Raw genomic sequence first — 27,221 nt, forward strand, 5'->3', positions numbered from 1 at the left:
TCTAGTGGTTGAGAATCGTACTGCTTGAAGGGAAGCTGGAGTGCTCTGCACCAGCCTGGGAAATGCCACTTTTCCTTTTACTAGAGAGTTGCCTGCCTGTTTCTCTGGCCAGGAAGCATACAGAAAGGGATTTTTTAAAGGTAGTCTGAATCACCTGTGTATGATTTCCACGTAGGTATATGTCAAATTCACAGGTGACTGCACCAGTGTTTTCAGCAAATTCCATTTACCCAATGTCCATCTCATGCAGGATAGTGGCATATACTGTGCACTGAACAAATGCATGTTTGAATGTGTATAGTCGTCCCCCCCCTCCACTTTCAGTGTGCACCCTTAAAGTATATGCTAGAGGGGAAGTGGGAGGGAAACCTTTCGGAGACTGCTACCTCCATAAATTGCCCTGTGACACAAAAGGGCTGAATTCTGTATTCTTGGCTCATTTATTTTGAAAACTTTGCTACTGAAACCAAACTTAATCAATGAGCTCTGTGTTGTCTCCGATAAGTTATGTGTTGGCTGTATTGATTGGGAAGGATTTTAGAAAACCCATGTGGGGTTTATAATGTCAGCAGTGTTTTGATTATGAAAAGAGTTGGAACCTGGGGATGTGGAACCAGGTGGCGTATGTCCTAAAGCCAGTGGTGACACGGCCAGGCGGGATCCCTCCAGGGACACAGTTCATGCCCTGCACTTTAGCTGTGGTGACTGCCTGCTATAGATGCACTTTTTGCTCATTAAAATGTTAAAATCAAACTGCATGTAAAAGATTTGTGAAAATATAAACTTGGGGATTGATCCAGAAAACTGGCACATAATGCCCTGGAGACCTTGGTTTCAGCTATTGGGTCGTTTACATTTTATCAGCTGTGTTGTACTTTTTACTTTTTTTCTTGGAGGGGAAAGGAGGCATTTATGCAGTTTTTCTGTAAGAACATAGACAGGAAGGAATAAAGAAAACGCAGCTGTTGATACCACCTCTACAGTACACGTCCAGCCAAGCATGTATTAAGAAAAAAATGTTTTCTTATAGTATGTATTTTTCAGTAGTTTGGTGGGACCCCAAGGAGATGTTGGTCCTCCTGTGCCACAGATAATCATCCTGCAAAGAAAAAAAAAAAAGTTTTGTAGGTAAAATATTTTCATATGAGCATTACTCACTGTTTAAATAGAGCAATATACTGTAACTAAATCAGAGCAGAACTCTGAGAACTTAGATTTGTCTCTTCCAATTTTTTTCAGCAATACAGAACTAATTTGAATAACTTTTTCACTAATTATTTATGTGGGGTTTTTCAAGCATTTTCCACAAGTACTTTTAAAAAAATTAAACCTAGATTAATGCACCACCCCACCCCCTAGTTGTAAACCAGAGGCAATGCCTATTTTATAAAATGCATGATGAGGAATGCTTTTTTTGCCCAGAAAAGACGCTTAAAATCTCAGCTGCAAATCGTGTAATAGGTGGTGGTGGTGATGATGATGATTATTCTTACGAGGTAAAAAAGGGTGACAGTGTATGCTGGTACATTTTCATCAGGTCAGAATTTAGCTTAAATATGAACATATACATCCCTGAAGTTAAAGCAAATTAGTTTCTGAATGAAGTATTATGTTATCTTATAATAAACCAGTGCTGAGAAGATGCTAAAGTGTGTCTTACTGATCTTGCTATATTATGGGTATAGTTTTAAGTGCAAGTACAGCAAAAATTGTATCTAATTTCTGAGGGAAATACCAATATAATTTACAAGGCTAAGGTAGTTGATGAGTTGTTTAAACAGCCTGACCTATGATCTTTTAACATTACTTTATAGCAAAACTTCATCTAGTAGCCATGCAGGGGTTTTGCTCTTAACGATACTACTTTTGCAAATGCAAATACAGTTACTACCTCACCCAGAATTTTTTTTAAAGTAATAAAACTAATAAATATACATTGACTAGTCTCCAACAAATATAGTTTTGAACCTCAGCAGTTTGTTTAGGGTTGCTGCATTTTATGTAATGCATTTGGACTTTGACTATGAAGAAAATGAAAATATATATGTAGCTTTCAAGTCATCAGGGGGTTTTGTGCACAAGCAAAGTTGCAAATTTAGAGTTTGACTGGACAACCAGATCATCTAATGGTGGACCATATATGCCTGTGGAGAGCCCATGGGTGTCAACAAGATTGCATAAGGATGAGTCCAGATATAGGTCAGGGAATCAGGGCATGGTTTTATTTAGAAAGTTACTGATTTAAAATTTTTTATATTTTATGCATATCTTTTTTTTAATTGGGTCCAGCCTTGAACCCTTCATATGGTTTCTTTGTAGATTTTTTGTTCAGATTGCCAGAGGGGAGAGCTAAGTGCTCAACACACAATTTTTCAAAACCCTTCCTTCAGAAAATATTAGCTTACAAATAATGTACCAAGAAAAGAAAGTTCCTTTATCTCTTCCTACCTAAAATCTCCTTTGTTTACAAATTACCATATTCTTAGTTGTCAAAAGCATCCAAAAGGGTTCTCGGAGAAAGTGAGCTGGAAACTGTAGCATAGCATGGAATATGCTCAATTGAATTATGTAGGAGGAACATGTTCTTGCAGGGGGAGTCAATATGCTTTCTGCTTCATTGAATAGGTTATTAGATTGATGTGGTTTATTTGTTGAATGATGGAACCCGTTTTAAAAATAAATGAAGCGAGAAGCATCAATTCAGTTAGCACTGATAATTTATTATTATTGGTCAGAAAAGCGCTATGTTTGTAAATCGCTCCTTAACTTATCAAATGGGCTGTGATTTGCTGAAGGCAGTCCAGTTTCAAATGCAGGCAAAAAAATCACTTATTCCTCAAGGTTTGTGGTTTGAATATGTAGGGAAAGGGAGCAGGCAACGAAATGGTATCTGGTAAAGAGTAGTACAGCAATAAACCTTTGAATTATTATTTTTTAGTTACAGAATTCAAACTCTGAAAGAACATAAACTATTTTCTTTAAAAATGGGATTATTTTTCCTGTGAGTGTGATTACTTTTGGGTAGCTAGTTATTGGAAATTTTGTAATGGTGTAATTTTTTAGGTTTTGCTTACTTAATGCCAGTACCAACATAGTGAATGAGATGCTTATATTGAAAATTGTACTTTAAACAATTTGTGAAATGTCTGAGTATATCAGGAGGGAGAGAACAGTTAATATATTTTCAAACTTCACCTCATCTACATTTCCTGCTTCAGGTAATACACAATACTTCAGGCTAGGAAGGCTCTAATTGCAAAATGCATTGTTACATAATTTGGCAAACCTCATACGCTGTTGGGTTTTTTCCGCTTTGTTTTTTGCTTTCCAAAAGTACAACATATGAATAAGCTATTCTGATAAAATGTATTAACACTTTAGCTTTTCATATTAATATGTAGGAAATATAAAGGGAAAATTGCTGCTCTTACCCTTCTTGGCTTTCTCTTTTGTTATGTGTCCTATTGATGTAAAGAAGCATTTTTCTAATCTTACAGACCCTTGTTCCTAGGTAACAGGCAAAAGCTGTGCCAGCAGAAGCGGTCCTGCCAGGCCAAACCCATGTGGTTTGGTGTTATTCACTATGATCCATATGGTCAGGCTCGAGATTGTCCCCAGAGGGGTGTTAACACTCAACAACCCAACCTCCTCCTTCCCTTTGGAGCCTTGCTGGATGGCTCCTGCTGCTTGCCCATGTGTGAATCTTGATTAATTTTTCATTTTTAATGAAGTTTGATCATGTTTATTATTTCACATGATTGACTGCCTGGTACTCCTTCCATGTAATTGATAAAGCCCATATTTCTTCATCTGTCTCCTGTTTCTTCAGGGCAAAGTTGTGAGATTGTGTGCTGTGGTTAATGTGAGATTTATTGGTCCCATTAGATGTATAAATTATCTCTTTTTTCTCTCCGCAGGAAGTTCTGCAGACTCTGACCAAGTTTTGTTTCCCCTTCTATGTGGACAGGTAGTGTTAGATTTTCAAACTTTACAAGAAAAAAGCTTGTCAATAAAACTGCTGCAGAAAATAAAAACCATACCGTTCCTAATGTTCTGTCTGTTTGACTGTGATTTAAAGCACCCAAGTGCAAATTATATTTGCAATATCCCTTTTTCCTGGGGATTTTATGGGCACCATCAAAAAAGTTTAAAAGTTAGAACCATGCGCTGGTAGTAGTCAAAATGCACTTTCTTTAACTTCTAAATAATATTTGGATGTTAACATTAAACTTTGAGGATTTATTGTATGTATTTTAAGAATGGATAATACTAAATCTGTATAAATTTGTGTATAACATTCTAAAGTTAACATTTTACAATCTAATCTTCCTAAAATATGAGTAGTTTAGAGAGAAGCTCTAGACCTTGCAGGAATATTGGTGATGTTCTCCTGGATATTTACCATGGTTTGTAACTTGTTTTGGAAGTTAAATTAGGACTAGATTACTTAATTTAGTATATTACATTATAAGTAATTGTTGACTTGTAGAAGAAAGCAAAATTAATTGCTTTATGTTTACTTTTGAGGGTAGGGGTATTCTAAACAATTTCATATCAATTTTAAATATTCATTTTCTGAAATGATCTACCACTGGTTGTCATAAAAGAACATCAAGTGTTTGGCTGACAGCATTCTTCTTAGAACAGATAATATTTGGAACTTTTTTGACTGACTTCTGTAACTTAATCACAATGATAAGACCATTATGGAAACATGATTTTATAATTTCAGTGAAACTTGCCTGGTATTTACATGAGGAACGGTTGGTTGTTTTCTTCTTTTTTTGTGCATAATAATTATTTGCTATTTAGATCACCTTTTATTTTTTCCTCCGAGTAGTTGTCTACCTATCATCCCACTGGCCATCTTGCAAAAGATAACTCAGGATCTTCTTTTAAAAGGGGAGGGAGGGAATTATCAGCATAGGGAAATTAGGTTTTAGATCATTTCATTGCATTCAGAGGAAAAGCATTTTTTAAGATATTCTCAGTAATTGTTACGCAGGATGACCACCCCCCCCCACCATACACACACAAACACCTAGCACAAAATTCTTGGTCTAAAAGGCCAAGTCAGTAAAGCCTAAAGGTAATCTTTGGAAAACCTTTAATTGGACTTTGACATGAATTGATAATCTCAGTCTGGTTTCTAGAGGGACAGGTGTCTACGTTCTGAAACCACCACCGCAGCTTGTCCTTTTTCTTCAGTCTGAATAGGAAGGCCAGGAGCTGAATAGATGTTGAGGGCTAATTGCTCTTTCAACCTTTGAGGTGATCAGTCCAGGTCAGGATTGGGGCAAGCTAAGGGGAAGCTTGCCCTGGCACTACCTGTGCTGAACTTGACCTTGTGGATAAGTAAGATTCCAGTCCTCTGGGCCATCATGAGTCCTTTTACCCACACTAATTGACTTCTAAGTGAACACTTACAAATGCTTCTGCTATTTAATGTTCACTGTTCTGGCTCATCTTCATTCCCTTTCTTTATAAGTGTAACCTGATGTTTCTGTTTTCCTGTATATTCCATATTTACCGAAAGCAAGTAAGGTCAACTTCATTTTTTTCTTTTTGTTGATAGATATATCTGCTCCTATTCTGCATAAGAATATTTAGCATATTGCATAAGTATATTGTCCTTAGTTTTTTGCAGCTATGTAAAGTGCTGAAGAAAAAAGCAAAAGAAGAATTGAGCATCTCCTCCCGGAGGTTTGAACTTCTGGTTTCAGGGAACCCGGATATTTCAAATCTGATAAATTGACCCTTAAATGCTAAATGATCATACCAACACCCCCCCCCCCTGTATCTTGCCAAAACTCCACTCGCAAAATGCCCATCGACTTCAATGGGAATGCTTGATATAGAACAATAGCAACTTGTGGCCCAGAAAACAAGGAGCCTTTTTTCTACAAAGGCATTAAATTCAATATTAAATGCAGCCATTGCTTTCTGGATAGGAATAAAAGGAGATCATGTTTAAGACTAACACTTCTACATTGAGAAGACACAAATAAGAGAGTGAAAATGTGCTTTCATTTAACACGCATGCAACCCCAATAAGCAGTTGGCATTGGAAAATACTCAAAACACTTCAATGGAACTACAATATCATGGGCTCATACAGAGCTGATTGTATAGATCACAGGGCTCTATATGTATAGTATCAACTACTATACATGCAAGTGTTGTGAGACTCCATCCGGTGGGGCACAGAAGGACCCATCTGTTGTCCAGACCCCCTAGCCCATGAGGTCTGCTGCCTCCATGGGGCCCGCATCCAAGATGTTAGGGGGCAGCAGGGCAGGCCCTATGAGGAGAGGCTACAGGACCTGAACCTGTTCAGCCTCCACAAGAGAAGGCTGAGCAGGGATCTAGTGGCTTGTTACAAACTAGTCAGAGGGGACCAGCAGGCACTGGGGGAGTCCCTGTTCCCCCGAGCACTACTAGGAGTGACCAGGAATAACGGTCACAAGCTGGCAGAAGGTAGATTTAGGCTAGATATCAGGAGGCGCTACTTCACGGTCAGGGCGGCTAGGGTCTGGAACCAACTTCCAAGAGAAGTGGTGCTGGCTCCTACCCTGGAGGTCTTTAAGAGGAAGTTAGATGTACAGCTTGCTGGGGTCGTCTGACCCCAGTACTCTTTCCTGCCATGGCAGGGGGTCGGACTCGATCTACTCAGGTCCCTTCCGACCCTAGAAACTATGAAACTATGAAATAATTTGCGTGTAATAGTTTCATAGTTGGAAGGGACCTAAGCAGATCATCAAGTCTGACCCCCTGCCATGGGCAGAAAAGACTGCTGGGGTCAAATGACCCAGCTAGGTGATTATCCAGCCTCCTTTTGAAGACCCCCAGGGTAGGAGCGAGCACCACTTCCCTTGGAAGTTGCATCCAGATCCTAGCCGCCCTGACTGTGAAGTAGCGCCTCCTGATATCTAGCCTGAATCTACTCTCAGTCAATTTATGGCCGTTATTCCTCGTTACTCCCAGTAGTGCTCAGGGGAACAGGGACTCTCCCATTGCCTGCTGGTTTCCCTTGGCCTGTTTATAGACGGCCACCAGATCCCCCCCCCTCAGCCTTCTCTTGTGGAGACTGAACAGGTTCAGGTCCCATAGCTTCTCCTCGTAGGGCCTGCCCTGCTGCCCCCGGATCATGTGAGTGGCCCTCCTCTGGACCCTCTCCATGCTGTCCACATCCCTCCTGAAGTGCGGCGCCCAGACCTGGACACAGTCCTCCAGCTGCGGCCTGACCAGTGCCGCATAGAGGGGGAGGATCACCTCCCTGGACCTGCTCAAGATGCATCTGTGGATGCACGACAAGGTGCGGTTGGCCTTCCTGACTGCGTCCCCACACTGCCGGCCCATGTTCATCTTGGCATCAGTGACGACTCCAAGATCCTTTTCTGCCTCTGCACTGAAGGGAAGGGAGTTCCCCAGCCTGTAGGTGTGGTGCTGGTTCTTCCTCCCCAGGTGTAGCACCTTGTCAGTATTGAATCCCATCCTGTTCTCATCTGCCCACCTCTGTAACCTGTCCAGATCTAGTTGTAGCCTGCCCCTCTCTTCTAGCGTGCCCACTTCTCCCCACATCTTAGTGTCATCAGCAAATTTGAACAAGGTGCTTTTCACCCCCGCGTCCAAGTCGCTGATGAAGATGTTGAACAGTGCAGGCCTGAGGACCGAGCCCTGAGGATCCCCACTGCCCACATCCCTCCAGGTCTAAAATGGAAAGAACTTAATAGAGACTAACTATAGCTGAAATGACATTAATATTTTCAGTCTTTAGTCATATGCTTGATGCATTCCAGTTTCTTAACATCCTGGACTTTATGAGATCAGAAAGGCGTTAACATCCATTTTTAGGCCTCTGAGATTTGTTTCTTAAAACACCTTTAAATAATTTTATTCACTTTTTAAATTACTTAAGTAATGGGTTTCCAACACTTCTCAGAGTATGGAACACCCATAAGTTAAGTGTGTGTGAAGTCTGTAAATAGATTTAAACAGATATTTGCTGCTGCTGCTTCTCCCACCTACAAACTACTCTACTAGAAAGTTATCAAAAACAGGTAATGTCTGTTCAGTGCTATCTGCTTATAATGTTAAATTTGACTAATCATGAGCCTTGTGTGAAGTTTTAACTTCCAGTCATGTTAGCTGTCCATTACCAATGAGAGAGAACATATATTCTTAAATCCTTGGAACTCAAATATTTAAATTACCAAATTAAAAAGGGATGCTGGTATTGACTCACAGGTGCTAATTGCTTCTTGCATTTGGCTGCAAACAAATATAGCTACAGGTAAATACCTGTTCTGAGACGCTGTATCTAGAATTTGCAGGGTGATGAGCTTAAAATCAAATGCATCTTTTTCTGTTGCTAACCTTTATCATTTGACTACTCATCTCTTTTACAGTGTACTTGCAATAAAGTGACTGGAAGAAGTAAACAAGTAGCTGTTAATGAAATGAGTCCTGACATTGTTGGAAGGCTCCAGCCTTCCTCCCTCCCCCCATATTCTTAGTACATTTTTCACGTTTTAGCGTAAGTTAAACAAACGTTTTGTACCAAAAGCACTTTCCTCTTTAATTCCGAACCAGTATGATTCTTAGAGGTGTGACTACTGGAGCAAACCAGTACTGGCTCCAGAGGGATTTTAATCCTCTTTCTGTACCTGAAAAACAGTGTATTGGATCAGATCTCCAGTTATCAGGATTCTGGCTGTGGAGGGTTAGTTTCAGCTTTATATATAGTAAAATTAAAGTTACCCTTCTGAACAAGTAAGGGATGGAAACGTTGTACCAGATTCAGCCATAAGCACTTGGATTTCCAATTGCTAGTTTGTTTTTTGCTAGTTGTAACTGTAGTAGAAGAGTCTGTCTGCATTAGATTGAGTATCTTTTGTTAAATAATTGGAGATGTTTCATATTTTGGTTTTTTCCAATAATTACTGACAGCATAGTATTCTCTGGTAGGATGTTAGTAATTCCATAGTTCAAGGTGCTTTCTAAGAGCACCACACAGATGACCTGTATAAATTCATGGAGGTAGGAACAGAAGCTAACATAGGCTACCCGACATTCTTGGTTATTGAAGGGTGTTTGTTCAGCCACTACCGTTAAGGGCCAAATTAATGGTAGTGATTTCAGACATTAATTTTTTTTCCATAGAAGTTAGTTAATCTGTGAAACTCACAGCCATAATGAAGTCTGGTGTCATGTGCAGTCATAGACTTGCAACGGGCCCCACTGAAAATGAATGAGATACTTGAGAATTCCTGCAGTTTTTCCTGTAGATTCCTACCAGGTTGCCCTTTCAATGAATGGCTCTGACAACAGCAATACATAAGCGGCACTCTCTTCTTCCAGCTGTACTGTTGCTGCTATTGTTCCCTTGCCAAATGCCGAGAAGCAGAGCACTGATAAAGAGTCCTCTCCAAAGTTCTTATGGTTTTTAGACGCATCTCTTTCAGACAACTGGATATCAACACCTGAAGCAGTTTTGTGCTTTTTGCAGAGCATGGCTTTAGAATGGCAGCATATAATTCATCATGATTTTGAGGGTAAAGAGAACCCTTTGGCCATTATGTCATTGATAACTTACTGTTAAGCAGTCTGCTATTTTTTTGTGCCGAAGGTATCATTGTACACTTGAGGCATGCTCCAAGAGCTTCAGTGTAAAATGATCAGTGCCATCAGTGTATTCCATGCTGGAGCTTCTGTTCTTTGTTGGGAAGAGCATCTCCAAGACAATTCTGGAAAGGAAGAAAATAATGCAGCATGGTATTAGAATGTCACCGCAAACATGAATCTGTAAGAGTATGAAGAACTTTCCACAATAGGGCTCCATGCCATTATTTTCACATTTATACCATATTTACCTGAATCCAAGGTGACTGTGAATTTAAGATGACCCCCTAATAATGAGATTTTATATATGGGAAAACACATTTCATTAAAGGAGAGGAGGAACCTTGTCTTGGATTTGAGTAAATACAGTACATACCATATGAGTAATGCAAAAGTATTGGTCATTGGTAAAGAGCTCTCAGTAGCTTTCTGCAAGTAACGTTTGCTTTGACTTGCATAATTCTTTGGGCAATGCAGTCTAATTATATCATTTATACAGATGTCTAAAATACAGTGATAACATTGATTGCTATTAAAATATTAATTGACACTTAGTTGACACTCTTAACAGTCCAAGTAAGTAAGAGTGTGCATTGTGGCATATAAGGAGAGGAGTAGGTTCAGATTTCCTGGGTTAGAAGATACTCAGTATGCAGAAGCATATTTTGGCAGACATGAGGTCCATTTGATGAGCAGTTCTAAGGAAGCATCAGACCAGCATGACAGACGGGATCCAAGTCGAATGAGGGAGAAGTCACTAAAATCTCTATTTTTTCCCCCCAATGTCAGAATATTTTGAAAGAAAAAAAAAAAAGAAAAATGGCCCAGAGGCACCATTTTGATAGTGTTGATATATCTTTCTTGGGGTAAACTTATCTCAAGTACTTAGCTGTAAATGCTGTAGTAAAACAGATGATGAGTAAATTTATGAATGGAATGCCCCAAGCAGATGGCTGTTGTCCATCTGCAGGAGATCACCATGGTTGGTCCAGTCAAAGTTCAGACCAAGACAAACCTGATCTCCATGGCCATGACTTCATCTTAGGTGATTTAAAACTGTTTTAGCATTGTGGTGCTTCATCCTGGCAAATTGGAGTTCTTGCTTATGAATGCCAGAGTATTGGGTCCTGTGTATTGATAATTGGCTAGGAGGAAAGGGCACTTTTGGGCCTGTAAGTTTAACTAGTCTCCCTCCTCCAAGTCATTATTGATGCATACCCTTTTGTCACCTGGAAGGGGGACACTGACACAGACGTCCTGGAGTCCAAGACCCCTGGGTGTTCTTCTAAATTTGTTGTTCTGCTGCGCAAGCATATGAAGGGCATTTGTGCAGCTTGAGTGCATATCATCTTCCAGCCATTTCTTGGATGCAAAAAAGCTTTGTGAAGAAGATGCTGAAGGCTGCTTCCTAGTAATCAGACATTCAGATGACTTCTTTCACAATGTGGTTTTCAGGGAGTTTTCTACATAGTCATTGAAGCCCTGGCTTAGAAGTTGAATGTAAGGGTAGCATGCAAAATGATGTCTGGGTGCTCTGTGCCTGGAAGATGTTATTGGGCACTTGATACCTCTCGCCTATATGTACTTTCTGATGTAACACTTCCATCCTGAAATGGGTGCTTCTCGTCCCCTTTTCCCCCATCTCTCTTTCCTCAGTCATGAGTTCTGGTATGTCTGAATGAATCTGTGGGAGACTAATTAGTTATTTAAGATAAGAGCACAAATGGACCAATGGTGTGTTGTCTGCCCCAGTTTTAACATCCAAAAACTGTCTGTTTTGATACGTGGACAGTCATTCTCCATATGAATGGTTTCTGTTTGTCAGTACGTTCATCATTTATTCTGTTATTTTGCATACCGAGGAAAATAAGCTATGAATAGGGACGGCTTATCCATGTTGGCATATGCTACTACAGTAATGAAAAGAAATGACTAGGAGCTTAAAGAGCTTCATTGGCCCTTCAGCCACATGGAACAGAGGCAATGGCCTCTCTCCCTTCCCTGTGGTATTGGGGCATCAGGTGGTGGTGGGGTACAAAAGTAGTAGGAAAGGAAGGTGTTCTGCCACCCCTGAATGTGAGCAAATCTGGACATCAGAAACAAGTTCACGTGCTTTTTGGTTTGAATCGTGGATGTCACTTTTGAGGATCCCACTTGTCTCCTTTTACTCAGTTCTTTTGTTGCCAGCTTCTGGTTTTCTTGTTTCTCTACTCTTCCTCCTCCCACTCAGGATCATGGCCTTGTGTTAGATGGTGGACAAGGTGTTAAGAGGGTAGCCCTGCTCCTAAGGCTACAATCTAAAATGCTAGAACATATAAGAAGGGAGGAATATAAAAACAGGCAAAGTGATCAGAGTGATCCTTGGCACCTTGCTTAATTCCAGGGTGACTATTTTATATACATGCATTTAAAGAACAGAGTTGAGCCCCAGGCCCAAAATGGGGCCTTTGTGCATAGCTAGCAAGCATGCCTTAAATAATTTTAGATAAAAGAGCCACACAACATCTGAAGCTGTTATCCCAGGTTTCTCTACCAACTCGTCTCTCAGTAGCTTAATAAACAATCTCCTCCCTTCCTCAAATGCAGCTTGCTTCTTCCCTCTGCTGTCATTTTAATGGTCAGTTAGGATGCTATTTTTCACGCACCCTCAGATCTCAACCTTGTTAAAATTAAGCATATAATCCTCTTTTAAAACATAGAATTAAATCACCATAGTAACTTTACATCCCAGCTTTACAGATAAAACATAACAGGAATAAGAGGGGCTCTCTGGGTCTCCCCCTGACAGGTCTGTGCAGTTTATAGAAATGTGTGTTCTCTTGGCATTTAGCAAGCCATAGAATAGCGATACTTACACTACCTAATTTTCTGACTGTTGAGTTGCTTTAAAATTCCTTCCTTTCAGTTCATCTTTGATTTGGAGAAATGGTCTGTCTGTAGCCCTCCAGCATTCTTTTTCTTTTTCTTTTCAGATCCATTGAGAGGGTTTTTTCCCCTTTAAGTTGGGTAGTGGAATTTCTTGGCCTGTATTGCAAGCCTCTATTTGTGAAAATCTGCCTGTTTTTTTTGGTTTGTACTGGACATTCATTGATGGCCTTGTAAATAGCTGTATAGATTTAAAATAGACTCAGAACCTGATATTTCTGTCCGTCTTAAGGTTTTTGTCCATATCTTAGTGAGTCTGAAGTCAACAGGAATTTTCCTTTTTTTATTCTTCTTTTGATAAGCAGGATTAAGTTAATGTACTTCATACTTGCATGCACAGGAACTAGTCAATTGCCACTTTGCTGTAAGCCCTAAAAAGACAGGAATGTACTTTGAACACAAAATGGACACTTAACATTTTATATTCTTTAATTCAAACTTGCACAAATTCTCAAATGAACATAATTATTAATCTGGATTAATAAAACATGATTAATAACATTTCCTCTGAATTTATTGGGCCTGGTTTCAACACTATTACTGTAACTTTAATTAAAACAATGAAATTATACCGGTGCAAAACTGGAGTGACTTGGTGGTGAATGAAGCCCAGGGTATACTTAATCCTAGTCTTTCATACTGTCTGCCACCATAATAAACAAGCATTTCTGTGTTTGGTGAGATTTAGACAGACGTGGTAATATTTCAAGAAATCAAATAACACTGCATGAAATATTTAACGTGTTTCATTTTGAAATTAAACCTTTAAAAAAAGTACTGTGTGTGTAATGTAAAAGATGGTATTTGGGAGAGACTTCAAACTACTAGGAGTAATATCCTTCATGAATTCTAGTGTTGGGAAATAAAAGTTTGTTTCCCTTTTATTGGGTACATTGTGGGTTTTCTTTTTTTTCTGCGTTGTACACCATAAAGTTGCACATTTTAATTGTGAATAGATATTCTCATAGGCTCATAGGTGAATTGTTAAGAAGTTTTTTACCCTTCATATATTTTTCACTAATGTTAGTATCAGCTAAAGGTGAGCTATTACCTTAGGGAGAGAATTATGTGGTTGCATACACAAAAGGGGGGATACATCTGGGAATGCTCCATATTCCATACACTTTAGAGTTGTGTCTTATCCATTCTGAACTTATTTAGAAAGTGGGAAAAATGGCCACTCACATTTTATAGTCAAACATTAATACATTATGCAAAGCCAGAAAGTTAGCAAATAAAATAAACCCTGGAGTTAAGGAGGGGAAGAAATGTTTTGGATTGAATGTTTAGCTGGTACTGTGTGTACAGTGTTAAACATACCCAAAAGTCATATCATTCTTTGTTTAAAAAGTAAGACTATTTTTCCCCACTCCCCTTCTACATCCTTCCCCTCCTGCTATCTCCACCTCTCTCCACCCCACAACCAAAAAAATTAAACCAAGGGAGACAGATTCAAGTTTGCACTTTCAGAGGGTATAAATACTCCATTAATTTTCAAAGAATCTCTGCTGAGAGAGGAAATGCTTTCAGGTTCAGTGACTTAGTCTGATTAGATATTTCTAGCACTGAATTAACTGTACATTAACTTTTCCTTTTGTTCTCTTTATTTTCAGCCATACAGTTGGCCAAGTTGGCCAGAACTTTACGTTTGTACTCACTGACATTGACAGCAAACAGAGATTTGGATTCTGCCGCTTATCTTCTGGGGCCAAGAGCTGCTTCTGTATCTTAAGGTAAGTTTGTATGTGGTCCAGCAATTGGCTATCTTTGGGAAACAGTGTTGCCCTTTGCTTTTGTTACACTGCAATTATTTTTTCCAGCTGTTGAGAATGATTTCTCTATCTGGTCCTCAAAGTCACTGCACTTTGGGAGAAATAGTGCAAAATATTCTTGCACTTTGGGTTCCTCTATAGATAAGTATATTTGTTTGTAGTTAATGTTCTTAACAATGTGAAAAAAAATCAATGTCTCTGTGTAGTAATTTGACATGACATAGCATGATGGCAGCCGTTATCTTTAACTGTCACAATTGATTCTGTTAAGACATTTCATGGACATTTGTATATGCAAGTTTTATTAACAAAGCATCTGTTGGTAACTGAGAGAATACTTTGCTAATGCTTTACATATCCCAAAAGTCTATGGCTATGAGCCTCACTTCCTTCAATTGATGGATATGTGAAGGCAATCTAGCTTAGCTGTGAATACTGTTACTGGGAATCAGAAATAGTGTGCTTCTCAGAGTGGAAGCAATGAATGAGAGGGCTGGAGTATCAAAGTAAATCCTAATGCCTCCTTGGAGCCAGCAGGCTTTGGAGCTGTCTTTAGTTAGTTTTTCTACTTCCTTTTGCCACAAAGGAAAGGTGAAGGAAATCTGATTTTAGATATCCTGGTTGCCAGACTCCTGCTGGGAACCCTCTGTTACGGAAGTGAAGCTTTTCCATGTATACTGCTCCTTGGTGGTTGCTGCTGCTAACTAGGTATGGTGGCAGCCTGCCTTCCACCTTTCAGCAGAGGTGTGTGGAGAGGTAGGGAGAGCTAGGGGAAGTGTTCCTGGTATAGTCCAGGTAAAGATGGTAGAAATCTTACCTAAAAATGGCAAGCAGTTGACTGAACTCCTGGCCTGTTTTGCAGAAGGTGGTGGGGGAGCAGGTACCTCCACCTGTAGCTCTACCATACTGCATAGTGGTATGTTTCCAAGAGAGCCTACTGCAAGGAAATCCTGTCTGGCTAGAAAAATTTCAGCCCTGTGCTGACAGTAGTGTCATAGGGCACGCTGTATATTCATTACTGGAAAATGCACTTTGTTTACTGGGGAGACATTGAGGGAGAAACTTGAAAAATCTGGGTGACAACTGTAGGTATAGGAGTATATTCTCCCTGTGGGTTGCATGTAAGGCCATTGAAATGAATGTCATCACATGCTTATGTCTAAAAGCAGGATGGTCATCCTTCTGTGTTTAGTACACAAGGCATTTGAATGCTCTGAGAACAGGGGAAGGCCACAAAAGGTGGGTGAGTTTGTGCCTGTGCTGCATGGCCCGTCCTGTTGAGTCGGAGAAAGCTGGAGAAGTCAGTGCTCCACCTCCCTCTCTGCTGTGGTGGCAGGAAGAAGGATGTTTCCACAGCAGAAGTGACTGTATTTTCTTTGAACTTAAGCAATTTGGGGACAGTAATAATCCCATTGTGTGAACCATGTTCTGGAGTGATGGAAACCTCTCTTCAGGCACTTTGCTGGAGCCATTCTCCTAGGTGATTAGTAAGCTAATAAGCTCTTTTTTGGGGACGGGGGAGTCTCTGGTTACTTAAGATAACACTTGCTGTTTAATGGAAAGTTAAGGAGCAAAAATAATAAAAAAATAACTATATAAGTTTGATCAGTCTCCTCTGAATAGGGGCCCTGTTGCCAGATCCCTGAGGTTGCACGAATGCCTGGAGAACAGGGAAGGACATAGAGAAGGCTATAGCTTGGTGCTTCATGCTTCCATCCCTGGCAAAGCAAAAAGAGAGGATACCCCCCACATGGAATAGCTGTAGCAGGGGAAGAAATGGGCCCACGGGCCTCATTTACAGTGCTCTTTTTACATGTGAACTCATGAGAGAAAAGTAATATTTGGTTTAATTAACTGACTAGATTTTGTAGCATCTTGTTCAGAAGTTATTGAAAACTATATAAAGCTGTTGTGCACCAAGTTGGCACCTTTCTTCCCAGGATCACAAAATAACAGTAGAGAAAAAAAATTAAAAAAAAAAGCCCAACAAAAAAACCCACCCCATTGCTTCCTATCCCCTTGTTTGCTTGTTGCAAGAATTTCCCATAATCCTTAGACCGTTTTGTCCCTATCACTTCTGGAAAAATAACGTAGAAACTTTTTTGCTTTGTTAAAGGAAGCATCACAAAGGGACAGTAGTGTAAGTGAGTGTCTCAGCTAGTTACCTTTTCAGACAACTTATTCCCTCATAAGAAAACTTTCAGCCTTGAGAGGCTCAGATCATTGGAATCCTGGAGTCATGTTCCTCCTCCTTGTGCCCTTCCATATGGGGGAATATTACACTGCTTCTCCACTTCTCAGTAGCACTTTAGATGATAAATGTGAGTTAATGACTGACTTAATGATAAACCAGTTGTACTAACCTGGAAATTGAGGAAGGAATCGGAATGAGGTCGGGATGTCACTGCAGAATGGCCTCTTCATACCCACATTTGCAAGTTATCTCCTGGCAAGAGGATTGTGATGCTCATTAAAATACAATGAGCGCTGCCTATGTATAGTGAGCATTCGTTGTTTTAATGAGGGCCTGAGTTGTAATATAGGGCAGGGTTCCTTTCCACTTCAAAGAAGGGAGCTGATTTTTAAATGGCAGATATTGTATATGCAACACCTACGGAGGGGGTGTGCGCTTTAATTTTCATCAAAGGCTACTTTATTGTTAAAAACAAAACTTAATAGCAAATCATTTGTTGGTATTGAATATAGTTTTGTTTTAGAGAGAGCTTTTGATTTAAGTAATGGCCATTATTGCTAGGATGCTCTGGCACTATGAATGAGTTAGTCTGTAAGGTGCCATGATGCCCTGTCTTCTGCCTATACTAGCATGATTGTCAAAGCATTACTATTATTATTACCAGGAAGAGGTTTCCATTTTGGAAGAACTCTTGGCTTTTTTGGGGCCCCAGTAACTAGAAATTTGTCATCAGTATAGATGTTTTCTATTTTTTAAATAAAAATAATTCTGGCAAACTTGCTTTTTTTGCTTTTACTTATTTCCATATTTTCCCCACTTTTAATAAAGAAGCATTGTTGTCAGAGATGTTTCCACAGCTGTGCTTTTTTATTTTTTTAGCTTCTCTGTAAGTTAACTTAAGTGTAAATTTTGCATGTTGCTGGGTTTTGTCCATTAGTTAAGAATTATTGACTTTCTATCTCTCCTCTGAACTCCGTTTCCTTTTTCCTCCACCTATTTTTAACTAATCTTGACACTAGTGTGAGTTGGCTCAAATGTTGTTGTTCACCAGGATTATTGATGACTCGAGTTTTCTTTTCCACGCAGCCCTGGGAATAATATTAACTTCTTCACTTAAGACAGCAGAGGGCACATGAGAGCATAAAAATGGCTGATGTCACTCGCAGAGTTTGGTCTGTTGGTTTGTTTGGGGGCTGAATAATGAAGAGGTGGGTTTTTAAAATCCACTGTGAAATCCTTGTGATAGCTGCTTTGTAGATTAGAGTTTGGACGGAACTGCTCAGCAGCTGCTCTTTATACATTTTAAATGCAGCTTTCAGTTGGTTCCCAGTCAGCATTCTGGGGGAATTTTTTTTAAATAGGAGTTGAATCTCAGGGTCCTCTAGGCTTTTTTTTTTTTTTGGTGCTCAGTATTTAGGCAGAACTCCACTGACTTCAAAGGGAGCTTTCCTTGAGAGAGAGAGAGAGACGATGAGTAAGAATTGATTTAAGTGCAGCAGGATTTGAGTGTAAAAGAGGGCCGGGGGAAACCCACCCAGTCCCGATGCGTTTGCCTAGGTAATGGGCTGACTCCTTGTGTTTCCAGGAATTGACTAGAATGAGACTGCATGTTTTTGGCCTTGCCTAGGGGAGTTATTACTTACAAAACTATTTCAGGGTAAATCACAGTTTTCAGTAGAAGCCACATGGTTATCTTCCTTGTTTTCTGTGTACTGGAGGTAAAGAACGTTTCTGTTAATGCAGAAACAGGAAACTTTTGCACAAGTTCGGCAAGAATTGTCTCTCTAGCTGTGTTCTGTAAGTCGCTAATGGGATGTGCTTGGGCGTTCTTGTTTTCCTCCCTCCTGTGGGAAGGCTGCCTTTCTTGATCTCCTACACGTTGGGTATCCCTCCAAGGAGTGGAAGAGACTGGAAGGTATCAATCGGATCTTGATTTTTGCTTCCTGCTTATTGCCGTTGCACTGATTGACCTTGCAAATGTTTATTCATTCACTGGTATAATCTCAGTGACAAAAAATAATATTCTGCTTGGCTCTTAGCCTCAGTAAAATCATACAACAGAAGGGGACGGTGAAAGAACCGGGCCCAAGGAGTCCATCAGAGTCTGAGTGTGAATTTGTAACCCCAGGGAGGATGTCCTCTGGGCTGAGGACCAACAACTCAGCTTTCCTGTAGTGGCCCAATTCTCCCTTCCTTCCTGATTACTGTGCTGGGACTGCTTCCTCCAACCTCCAAGTTCTCCTTAGTTGCCCTGCTTCAGGAAACTAAGAAATGAGAAATGATTTAAGTTATTTTCTCTCTGTTTCTATGTAACCGTCCGAATTTCCATTTTACCTCTCTTAATTTGTTCCTTTTGGTTGTCTTTGCTCAGGGTTTCCATTTTGGCTCAGGCAACCTCTTGAACCTTCCCATTTAATTGTGTTGGCTTATTTTTTCTGCTTTTTGTTTTGTTTGGGAGGATGCATACGTTCTGCTGCAGCATGTCTAAATCACCTTCGTGCGAAGTCTGGGATTTCATTTCCTCACTTTTGATGTTAGGTCTCATTCACTAGCTTCTTTTTAAAGTTTAATATCAATCCTAGAGCTAGTGCTTTCTCGCTCACAGCCTGTTGAACTTGATTATATTATGGTCACTTATAGCTTAATGGCTCAGTTTTAGAGCTTGTACTTCAGCCAAGGCTTGCATGCTAGTTAGAACAGGGTTCTCCAACGTGTTAGATTAAGGGCATGCCTCAGAAAATTTCAGCTCTTAGTTTTCACTTGGTTTTGACCAACAGACTAATTCTCCTGGGACAAAGAACTCGGATCACAACAGGTCAGAATGTGTCTAACGCTGTGGATTCCGATTTGAAATCGCTGGGTTTTTCTTGTTTGCACACCTCAGTGCTAACCTTGTGTAGTACCCAGAGGTACACTTGAAAGGATCTCAAGGCACCCCAGGGTGCTGCAACACCCTGGTTGAGAATCACTGAGCAAGTCCAGGGTCTCTCCTGTGCAGTCTGGAACTTGCTGTTCCAAGAAGCAGTTACTCCATGTATTAAAATGAACAGTCTAATCCTGGCTCAGATGCAGCTAGGTATCCGTTATGACTTAATTGCCTACTTTATGTCCCTCTCCTGTGCTTTCAGTAGTCTTTCCTTGATTGGGCAGCTGTATTGTATCCTGCTTACTGGTATGTTTATATTCCCTTAACTTGAGATTGAGGGCAGTGGCACAATATGCTTTCTCCCTCATGGTCATCACAATGCTGAAGAAGTAAGATGAGAGTAAGAAAGAGCATGCCATTGATGGTAAAGGGGTAGTGTGAATTTCCTAGAGATGAGATGTGCACTTTTTTCATCTCAAGATATCAAGTCTGACTTCTCAGGCTTTGCCGTTTGGAACCAGATAGCTAGTTTCATAGAGCAGCCTTGCAGAGCCCCGAAGAGGTTTGAGGTTGTATTGTAATAATAAATACTTGTTCCTAGCCCCTTACTAAACGGTGATCAGGACCAAGGGCTTGTGTTACACAGGTATACGTTTTACTTTGAAGGTGAAGACAGTACTTGGTCTGAAATTCTGAGTTTGGCAGAATTTAATTTTCTGCATATTTTATATTTTCTTTCCTGCTTAAATTTAATTGCTTAGGCAATATGCCATAGTGCAGCATTCCTAAGGATAGCTCGCACTGGATGGTTGCATAAGAATCCAGTATTTGTGTTTTGTAAATAGCCTTTCTGCTAGTCTTGCATTGATGCCAGGTGATTTTTAGTTGCACCTGTTTCTATTAATGTCCCACTAATGAATGCCTGGAGAGACAAAGAGAGAGACAAATGGTTGGGGTGTTTTGTGTGCAGTGTTGCTTGCCAGAAGAACACAGCAATATTGAAGAAGGGGCCTGGGAATAAGCCATTTTAAGGATATGTAAGGTAAAAAAAATGTTCTATGAGATAGCAGCCTGAAGGTATTTTGTGTGAAGACTGGAAATAAGTGGTGCCTTTGGTTTGAGGTGCAAGCTAAAGGCTCATAATAGTGTTTAGTATTTTCTGTTCTTTCACTGGATTAAACAAATAAATATTGCCCATGATGGGTTGTACAAGATCCTTCTTGTATGAGATGCTTTGCTCTCATAAGGGGACCAGAACTCACAACTTAAATTGCAAGTGGGGTAGTCTTGGGCTGCTGCAAGTTTTTCAGGAGCAGAAAAGAGTATAAGGCAGCACAAAAGTTTCAACTGTTGAGCACACGAGGCTTTGTTCCAAGGACTGTGGCTTTGTTCCAGGGAAACATTTCAACTTTTTATGTGCAGAAATAGTTCTTTAAAAGATGTGGTTTTACTCCGAGCTGTTTTTGTTTGTGTGTCTCTGACTATTGTGTGTTTGAAAATCTGGGGCTCTTAACAACTTTAGAAGCTGTCTCTGAAATGGTAAAGGAAGGGAAAGTTCATGTTAGGGAATGTAAAAATGCTGATAACTCGTTCTGAAGATTTTTTGATGCCCTTTTGCAGCATGTTTATATGATACAACTAACAAGTTGGTAATTTTTTCAAAAGCCTGTGTTTTTATCTTCTGAAATGTTTCCAGCATTTGATGCAGGAACTAGTTATTAGTTTTTGAAGAATCCTTCATTAAGAGAGCAGTAGCTAGTCAAATGACTTTTTTTCCCTTCTGATTACTTAATCTTTAAAGTAAAATATTTGCTTATGAAATATACTGCATTAAAATGTTTGAAACAAAGTTTAAATGGCAATTTTAAGTGTATACTAACAACTGTTTAAACTTGCAAGCATTTGGTTGAAAAGGAAATGTAGGGCATAATAAAGCAGGATGCTTTTTAATCTTTCTAAAAAAAATTGATATTATGTAAAAGAACAGATACAAAACTAAACTAATAGACGTTCATAGGGATTTTCATTATGACCGTGTTTTTAAAATGTAGATTTTTTTCATTGATAATATACACTTGAAACTTCAAAAAGACATTTCCAATCTAGTACACAAATGGCTAAAATAATGAATTTTAAGCTACCCAAATTTGCTTGAAAATATTTTTCTACTCTCAATATAAAAGGGATATTTATTACAAATTCAAGGTTACAGGTGTAATTTATGAGCTTTATGCTGTTTCAAACACTGGCTTGGAGGCCAGTTTCATAGTATTTGTACACTGTGATTTAGTCCACTTATTCAGTCCAGTATTTTCAGCTAGAGTTCTTTGTCCAATAACAAGCCAAAATGCATTGAAATAGGTATGGCTCCTACGTGTATAAAGATTGCCTTCAAATAATACAGAAAATATTATATACCATGGTGCTGTTCATTTTCTTTTTATAAAAACCTTTTTTTCATTTTACTTAAAAGAAAAAATGATAATTTTAATATCTCTGACAGCAGTTTAAGCCTGTCTTCTGTGTATACCCCCTGTATTAAAGACTTTTTCAATCCATTTTCTCATGTTGGCTGTTTTGGTACAATGTTTAAAACAATGTATAATTTGTTTAATATCGTTTAGCTCTTGATTTCCTTTGTTTAAATCTATTTTCCAGGGAGGTAGCAGAGCTCTAGAGCAGTACAGGATGTTGGGTCTAGATTCATAAGGCCAGGCACCATGCTTGTTAGTCTGTTTGTTCATTCTGGAAGCTAAACTTGTAAAAATAAATAAATAAATTAAATAAAAAAAGTTAATCAAAAACTTCAATAAATGCCCACATGGATGTTTAAGTATGTTGCTTTGTAAACTGCAGGAAATCCAGTAAAGATTTAGTTGAGATTTTTGTCTCATGTAAATAGCAGAATATCATTGACGTTTCAGGTATTACAAATCATTGTTTTGAATGCCAGATAGGTTTGGAAGGCTGTTGGTAAATGCTGGCCCACTGAACCAAGGTTCTCTGTTCCTGGGAGACCCAGATTGCCTGTAATGTTTGTTGTCAAGCCTTCTGAGAGGGGCATCTGCTGATCACTGAAATGTGGGGTGAGATGATTATTGTTTTTTACTGTGCAGTAGGTGTCTGGAGTACTGGATAGGGTCCTGTGCTCAAAGGAGGTATCTCAGGAGAAATTACTTATTCCTTTTCAGTGCTTGAAGTCCATAGAAGATCTTGACTTGATCTTTAAGTAAGAGCTCTCTAGTTCTTGTCCGCAGGTCGCGTTCCAGCTCCCATTCTCAGAAGGCTATTTTTGGAAATGTCTGATTGGTTGGTTGTATGAAGTAGCAGTCTACAGTACCTAGTGTGAGATAATTAGATTTGGGGGAAGCTTAATTAAAACTGAAAATAATGCACTTGGCTCTGATTTATTTATTTATTTTTGAACAAAACCGAAGCTTTGCCAGGTTCGTTCAGGTTGGTGAGTCCCCCAGGTGAAGTTGGTGCCGTTGCGTTATAACCATGCAGGGCCCCAGCTTCATATGACCTTCTTTGAGATTTTTCTGGTGGTTTGATATCCAGAGTGAAATGCAGAAATGTTTGTGTGGAAACGCCTCTCTGTCGAAATAGTTGAGCTTTGCACCTCTCTTACTTGAAGATGAAAAGAATCAGGTCTGTAATAGTATGTGACAGATGGCAGAAAATGCAACTAACTGAATGCGATTCTGTATGGAGTCATCTGAGGTTTTTGGTGTGATTTTGTTGTGAATTCCCCTCGCACTCCCCCTTCCCTCTCCTTTTGATTGCAGTCTTTGTCCATTTTTCCTAAGGATAGAATAAGATTTCTGAGTGGGGGCCTCTCTTGTGGTGCAAAGTGAGAATTGTTTTTAATTGAGCAGAAACATGTGGAAGGATCAGGAATATCTCAAGGGATTACAGAAAAATTCCAAATTTGTACTACTTACAGCTTGTGTTTAGAGCAGGGTCTGCTGGGAATAAATGTTAGTTAGTGTGACCTGTGACCTTAAAAACTGTTGACATGGATTTCAGCCAGAAACTAGCCACAGAACTCCTTTGTTAAACTCATTCATAGCTCCTTGAAAACTCTAGTCAGTGAAAGTTGCCAGCGCAAATCTAAGGAAAGCAGAGCTTTTTTTTCCCATGCTTTGGAAACAGTGGCCGCCCCTTAACCAGCAAGACTTCTTTAATAGGACTCCATCGCCTAAACTCAATTGGAATTGACAGCTTCCTGGCTCAGTCTTGCCAACTGGCAGGGCATTGATGCATAGGGGACAAACAGCTTTAGGGACCTGTGTACCACTGTTTGTGTGTATGCAGTAGAAACTTAACTCGCTAGATTGTGATACCCCTTAACTCAAAAAAAAAAATCAACATTCTGTTTAAGTTTGACATGTCTTTCAAGCAGTTTTGAAGAGGAAAATCCTGAGCTGTATCACAGAATATTTGTTTAAAATAGTAACAGGGCTGGTCCTGGGATCTCCTGGAGCAGTGGTTCTCAGCCAGGGTGCCATGGCATCTTGGGGTGCACAAGATCCTTTAAGGATGTTGTGCGGTTTTTGCACTGGTCGGTGTTCAGACACCTGTGCGTGATTCATGAGATAAACCGAGAGATTTCCCATAGGAATCTGGGGGTGCCTCGAGTCCGATGCAGGAATCTGGTGAGGTTGAGAACCACTGTCCTGGACCTTTTCGCTGATATGGCCCAACGCAGCATGTAAAGAAACAGCATTTCGTGTTCAGATCTCTTTATCCCTTAGCTATAATACAATAAATAATTTAACAAATAATGGTCTGATTTACCCAACATGAGAGGGCTAGAATCTTTACACGGGGTATTTCTTCATTCAGTTGTTCCACTGAGCTTACTTTTTTTTTCCCTCAGCAGATTCTGTTATAGTTCATAATTTAACCCACTTCAAGGGCTTGTCTCAGCATCCTTAGTTCAGGCTTATCTTAATGTTGGTGAGTAGCCCAACTACTGCATAACACATCCATAAACATACCTGTATAAGTGCTAGGTGGAATATAGCACAAGCTGTGATCTCTGAGGAGGGGAAATGCTTTGCTTTGGGTAAGCAATGAAATGCTTCGTTTCAACTACTTGCAAAGTATAAGGTTTTCTACTCATTGTGGGCCAGGCAGTAGGCTGGGGATAGATGGAGCTATATAATTAACTTGTCTTCCAGTTGATTACCTGATGAAAACCTTGATTATTAAGGTTGCTAGAAAATGGTTTTATTCTTTTAATGGAACGTTATGGTGTTGCCTGTTGAGTTGAAACCTCTGCCCTTTACAAAAAAAAATCTTCATGTTAAACCAAGTGAAGGGTTTATTTAAGGTTGGTTTTTTTGTTTGTTTTGTTTTTTTAAGATTTAAACTATTAAGGTGCAAACACAGGGCTGAATTGTCCTTTCCATTGTTTTCGGTAGACTTGCAGTAATTCACCATGGTAGTGGTAATTTACTTGGAGGAAAGAAGGTATGATGAGGTCACCTTCATTTCCCCTTGGGGGCAGGCCCATTTGTAGTCGAGGGGAACAGGACTTCACAGTAAGTCACTCCTTGATGGGACGGAAGGGTTTTGCTTTCATCCGTGTGTCAGATGTTGTGTGTTCCATCTAAGCCAGTATGTGCTGCCTTCCAGTTCCTGCCAGGCATCATCAATTCATAGGTGTTAGGGTCGGAAGGGACCTCAGTAGGTTCCGAGTCTGACCCCCTGCCCTGGGCAGGAAAGAGCACTGGAGTTGAATGACCCCAGGCAGGTGCTTGTCCAGTCTCCTGCTGAAGACCCCCGGGGTAGGGGAGAGTACCACCTCCCTTGGAGCCCATTCCAGATTCTGGTAACCCTTACCATGAAGAAGTTCTTTCTGACGTCCAACCTAAATCTGCTCTCCATGAATTTGTGGCCATTGTTCCTAGTTACTTCCGGGGTGCCCTAGTAAATAGAGCATCTTCTATTCCCTGCTGCCCTCCCCTGATGAATTTATAGGCAGCCACAAGATCATCTCTCAACCTTCTCTTGCGCAGGCTGAAGAGATCTCAGTCTCCTCTTGGGGCCTTGCCTGCAGGGCTCTGACCATATAAGTGGCCTTCTCTGAACCCTCTCCAGATTCTCCGCATCCCTCTTGAAGTGTGGCGCCCAAAACTGGACCCAGTACTCCCAACTGCAGCCTAACCAGTGTCACACAGAAGGGAAGCATCACCTCCCTGGACCTGTTCATCATGCATCTGCTGACGCACGCTAAAGTGCGGTTAGCCTTGTTGATTGCTCCGTCACACTGACAAAGTATGTTCATGTCTTTGGGGTGGTTTGGATTGATTTAAATTCTCCAAAAACCTGAACCTATAGAAATAGAACAGTCTGTGGAAATGATCTGATGCTCTTTCTTTAACTAATTTTCTCCTGAAGTTCTGATACATCATGCAACCGCTGCTTAGATTTTTAGGAGGGAAGTTCTTAGATTGGCAAGAAAGTGGATCACATCTTTGGCTCCCTTTAGCCAAACAAGAAGCTTCTGATTATCTCAGAACATTAAACAGTGACTAGCTTTATGTTGCATGTTTTGAACTAATACTGATATGACTTTCCTTTCATGCAGAATCACATTAAGTGCTAGTAGCTGGATATGTTTAATGGTTGACTGTTCGAATTCTGAAACCTCCCCTTGTTAGCTAATGAAGCTTGGTGGATTTATGGCCTCCATAGCACTTTGCAGTATTTCTTTGTATACGTATAAAAATCAGAAAAGCTCTTTTCCTGTATCTGTTAACACAGTACATCTTCGAGAAAAATTATGAGATCTCTCTTGTATCTCCTGCCCAGCAGCAAATAAAGGGCATTCTATCTCTGTGCTAGGCTGCGGGGAGGGAGCAAACACTAAAAGTTTATGCTGGTTTTCTTCCCCAGGTTGAATGCATTTCCACCTTGTCCCACTTGATATACACTGTTGTTTTCTGGCAGAATAGATGAGCATTTTTCCTCTGTATATTAGTGCTAAGATTACTTGGTGCCCATGTGGATATTTAGAACGTTGTGAGATGTGTGTTTGGGGGAAATATCCAACTCCAGATTGTTAGGATTGTAGGTTTAATAACTTGCCCTTTTTATTTTGGTTTGCCAAACTTTTTCTCTTTTTTAAATACAGGAGTGCCCTTTTTGTGTAATGGGCACTGAGACCATCAACTGAAAGACCTAACAAGGCCAAATAAACCCTTTTGTCCAAAGAAACCCTGTCTATTTGTGTGAATATGAAGTTGCTTTTGTAAAGTGAGATATTGAATTCTAATTCATGCATGCCCTTCTATTTTGAGGATTCCTGCCGGGTATTACTAGGTTGAAACATTTGGGCAGTTTTACTGCTCATTTCCAAACCAAGCGTTTTGCTAGTTTGCTAGTTTTCTTCGTGTTCCACATGCATCAGTCCCAACTAATTTGAGGGTTTTTTTCCTTTTTATTAAAAAATAAGTTGATCAATGTACTGGTTTTAAATGAAAACTTAAAAAAATGAAATGTAGACATGTAATCACTTCATTACATTACTGACACTCCAAAGTAATTATTGTAACATTAGTTTTTATTTTGTAACGCTTTTTGTGGATCATTCATTCACTCATACCTCTTGCCAGTAAGCAGTGGTTCTTAAGTCTTATATTTGGGTAGGGTTAAAAGCCTGGAACCATGAGTAAATGTGAAGGAGTTTAAATCACCTTCTCCCCCTTTGTGCCTAAATGGGAGGCAGGACTCCAAAACTTTTCTCTTACTACATGGAGTTGTCATGTAGAGGGGGGAAAATGGAGAACTACTTGCTCTGAACAGTTCATGTTGCCCCTCAGGGTACAAGGTG

The 27,221-nt window shown here is 39.9% G+C and overlaps 1 protein-coding gene across 7 annotated transcripts in view; it reads left to right on the forward strand.

Annotated features, from left to right (window-relative positions):
• Positions 1 to 27,221, forward strand: part of DENND1A (DENN domain containing 1A) — a 283,149-nt gene that overhangs the window by 79,759 nt on the left and 176,169 nt on the right. For 5 of the 7 annotated variants that reach the window (XM_090023062.1, XM_090023067.1, XM_090023063.1 and 2 more), the window contains exons 4-5: positions 3,918 to 3,967; positions 14,160 to 14,279. The exons of 1 other annotated variant lie outside the window; for it this stretch is intronic. In XM_090023062.1, the coding sequence (XP_089879188.1) occupies positions 3,918 to 3,967; positions 14,160 to 14,279 (170 nt within the window). The remainder of the gene's footprint in view (positions 1 to 3,917; positions 3,968 to 14,159; positions 14,280 to 27,221) is intronic. One more of the 7 variants, XM_090023065.1, reaches the window with a different exon arrangement.

This window comes from Crocodylus siamensis, chromosome 11 (assembly GCF_052110815.1).
Source record: "Crocodylus siamensis isolate JL-2025a chromosome 11, ASM5211081v1, whole genome shotgun sequence".
Classification (NCBI taxonomy): Eukaryota; Metazoa; Chordata; order Crocodylia; family Crocodylidae; genus Crocodylus; species Crocodylus siamensis.